The sequence below is a fragment of the Parasteatoda tepidariorum genome, chromosome 5 (assembly GCF_982258835.1).
Source record: "Parasteatoda tepidariorum strain Cologne lab strain chromosome 5, Ptep-v5.0, whole genome shotgun sequence".
Taxonomy (NCBI): domain Eukaryota; kingdom Metazoa; phylum Arthropoda; class Arachnida; order Araneae; family Theridiidae; genus Parasteatoda; species Parasteatoda tepidariorum.
Genome location: NC_141759.1, coordinates 74589282 through 74592195, shown reverse-complemented (window position 1 = coordinate 74592195; position 2914 = coordinate 74589282). Strand labels below are relative to the sequence as shown.

Sequence of the window (2914 nt, the reverse complement as noted above, 5' to 3'; positions counted from 1 at the left end):
ACACTATATTGATGGCCCATCTAAAGTAATAAATTCTGCACTTGAATCAATTGACAAGTTTAAATTATACGCATGATTACATTCAATGAAACAACCAAAAACAGGTTTTTGTTTAAAAGTGATGAATAGTTCAGCTTACAAACAACTTATGATTTAATGAAAATACATGTAATTTGAGTTTTTCTAATACTTTCTTCGGTACTATCAGCTTTGTTTCAGTTCGGTACTTTCAGCTCATCCATGTTTGTATTAAATTTTAAAATATAATATATTTTAATAAACAGCCACATAATAAAACCTATAACTATACTAATAATTTTAATAGGTGTGTATTTATTACTTATGATGAAGTTTAAGTTTCTTTGTTTCATTGTCAGACAAAATTTAGTTTTTAAAAAAATGACGACAAAAAAGAAACACACTATATTCTTTATAATGAAATATCAACATGAACATTGTTATAACATAACATAACAAATTTCAAAAACTTGAACAAAATTGATCAATATAAAATTAAGTCTGGAAAATATTTTTCTTTGTACCATATAAAAACTTTTTAAATTTTAAAGTTACCCTAATAGGGTTATTCTGAATTGTTTTATCCTTTTTTTGTTGACTGAGTTGGCTTTTAGTATCGGTGTTTAGCCCATTTGGTATGCGAACATTAACCTTTCCACTCTGTCCGAAAGAACCTTCAATAACACCCGCTTCTCCCGTAGAAAGTGTCACTTTCAAATTGATAAAAATTTGTATATTTGTCTCTTTTTTAAAGAGGTCACGCACAATGACTTGATAATCATTCACCATCCTGTCCACAACTCCTTCTTTCATTTTTTCATTATATACTTTCAAACTGCTGAAAATTTCAGTATCTGATTTACGAGCTGATAATATTTTACCGTGGAATGCTAACCTACACAAGTTAGCGTGAATATCGGTTTCTAGTCTTGAAGCAATGTATGTGCTATTTTCATTCAAAATAACGGATCTATCAAAATGCAGAAGAGCAAATAATGATTCAGCGTTCTGCTTTGTATCCTTCTCCTCGGTTAGTTTAGGTTCTATGCTATCAAGATGAACATAATTTAAATTATAATTAAAAGTATCAGCACTACAATCTGAATCACAATCTAACAGACCGAAAAATGAACATTTTGCCATTAAGGTGTCATGTAAAATGCTGACGTGGAATTTAGAATTCGTTGTACAATTTCCTTTAAAATATGGAATTTTAGCAACCGATACAATTGCTGCATCAACTGCTTCCATGTATCCAGGAGCACATATCACTCCTCGTTCTAGAAGTTTTGCATCAAATTGGGTGACACATATCCCAACTCTATCACCTTGCATGGCTTTAGTAACAGGCTTTTTAAACATCTGAATACTTTTAACTTTCCTAGTTTCTTTAATTGATGGTATTTCTATGAGATCTGAAACAGATACACAACCTTGAAGAATAGTACCTGTCATTATAGTACCTTGCCCCTTTATAGCGAAACAGTGGTCTACGGCAAAAATAAAAGGATCCTTATCAGAACGCAAAGGAATAAATACCTTACTTCTAAGAGTATCAATGAGATTACTGATACCCAAAGCTGTTTCTGTATCATTTGGTGATGCGGCCACAGCAATTATATTAGTATCCTTAAATTTGGTTTTTTCTAGTGTCTTCATAATCTTTTTGGACATTTTTTGGATTGTTTGTTCTCTTTTATCGGCAGCAATAAGATCGATTTTGTTTAAAACAACAATCATGTGATTACAGGTTATTTCAGCTAGAATCAAACACTCAGCGGTTTGAGTTTGAATACCTTTAGTGACGTCCACTACCAGCATAATCATGTCAATAATTTGCGCTCCACCAATGATTGTCCGAATAAGAGATGCATGGCCAGGACAATCCACTAGAGTAAATTGCAGTGTTTCAAGTGAAGGGTTGTCGCTTTTTATATGATCTGGCACAGGCACATTAAAAGAAGAAAATCCTAAATCTATTGTGATACCTCTTTCTCGACTTTGAGGATTTTTATCAAACGATGCTGTTGACGCAACTGTGCTTAGTGCTTTGGAAAGTGATGTCTTACCACTATCAATGTGACCAAGAATACCGACATTAAAATTAAGCACATTTCCAGACATTATAGACAATTCAATAGTTATAAAACACAAATGAAATAGAAATCTTAAAATTAACAACTTTGTTTTCACGGAATCGGAAGAACTCTATTTAAATATGAAGAGATAAGAGCATGAAAAACTCGGTGCTCATTTGTTATTTGTTTAGATCTGATGATGACGACTAACGGTCATTTTTGAAGCTCTTTGTATTTTTTTGCTTATAGCTCGCTTATCATAGAGTGAAAGATAGATGAAGTTTTTACAGAAGATTTTATTTTATTGGCGATCGCAACGATCGAATATGCCATTTGGGGATGTTTTTCGTTAGAACTATGTTTAATGTAGTTTTTAGTTCCATATAGTCTTCCAACTTAAAATATTTTAATCGGGTCTGCTTCATTTCATCGACAATCACTTCATCGACAGGCCATTTCATCGACACCACTTCATCGACAGGCCATTTCATCGACTAGGTCATTTCGTCGACAGGCCGTTTCGTCGACAGGCCATTTCGTCGACAGGGTCATTTCGCCGACAAGTCATTTGGTCGACAGGGTCATTTCGTCGACAGGGTCATTTCGTCGACAGGGTCATTTCGTCGACAGGGTCATTTCGTCGACAAGTCATTTCGTCGACAGGGTCATTTTGTCGACACGGTCATTTCGTCGACAAGTCGCTTCGTCGACAGGGTCTTTTCATCGACAGGATCATTTCGTCGACAGAGTCATTTCGTCGACAAGGTCATTTCATCGACAGGGTCATTTCGTCGACAAGTGATTTCGTCGACAGGGTC

At 34.5% G+C, this 2914-nt stretch overlaps 1 protein-coding gene across 1 annotated transcript; it reads right to left on the bottom strand.

Moving 5' to 3' along the window:
- Positions 1 to 412: 412 nt before the first annotated feature.
- On the bottom strand, positions 413 to 2308 carry eEFSec (eukaryotic translation elongation factor, selenocysteine-specific). The gene has a single exon (XM_016049614.4). The coding sequence runs from the start codon at positions 2140 to 2142 to the stop codon at positions 514 to 516; it is 1629 nt and encodes a 542-aa protein (XP_015905100.2). The 5' UTR covers positions 2143 to 2308; the 3' UTR covers positions 413 to 513.
- Positions 2309 to 2914: the final 606 nt, after the last annotated feature.

Coding starts and splice junctions, on each gene's coding strand:
- eEFSec (XM_016049614.4), bottom strand. CDS start 2,142: ATGTCTGGAAATGTGCTTAATTTTAATGTCGGTATTCTTGGTCACATT.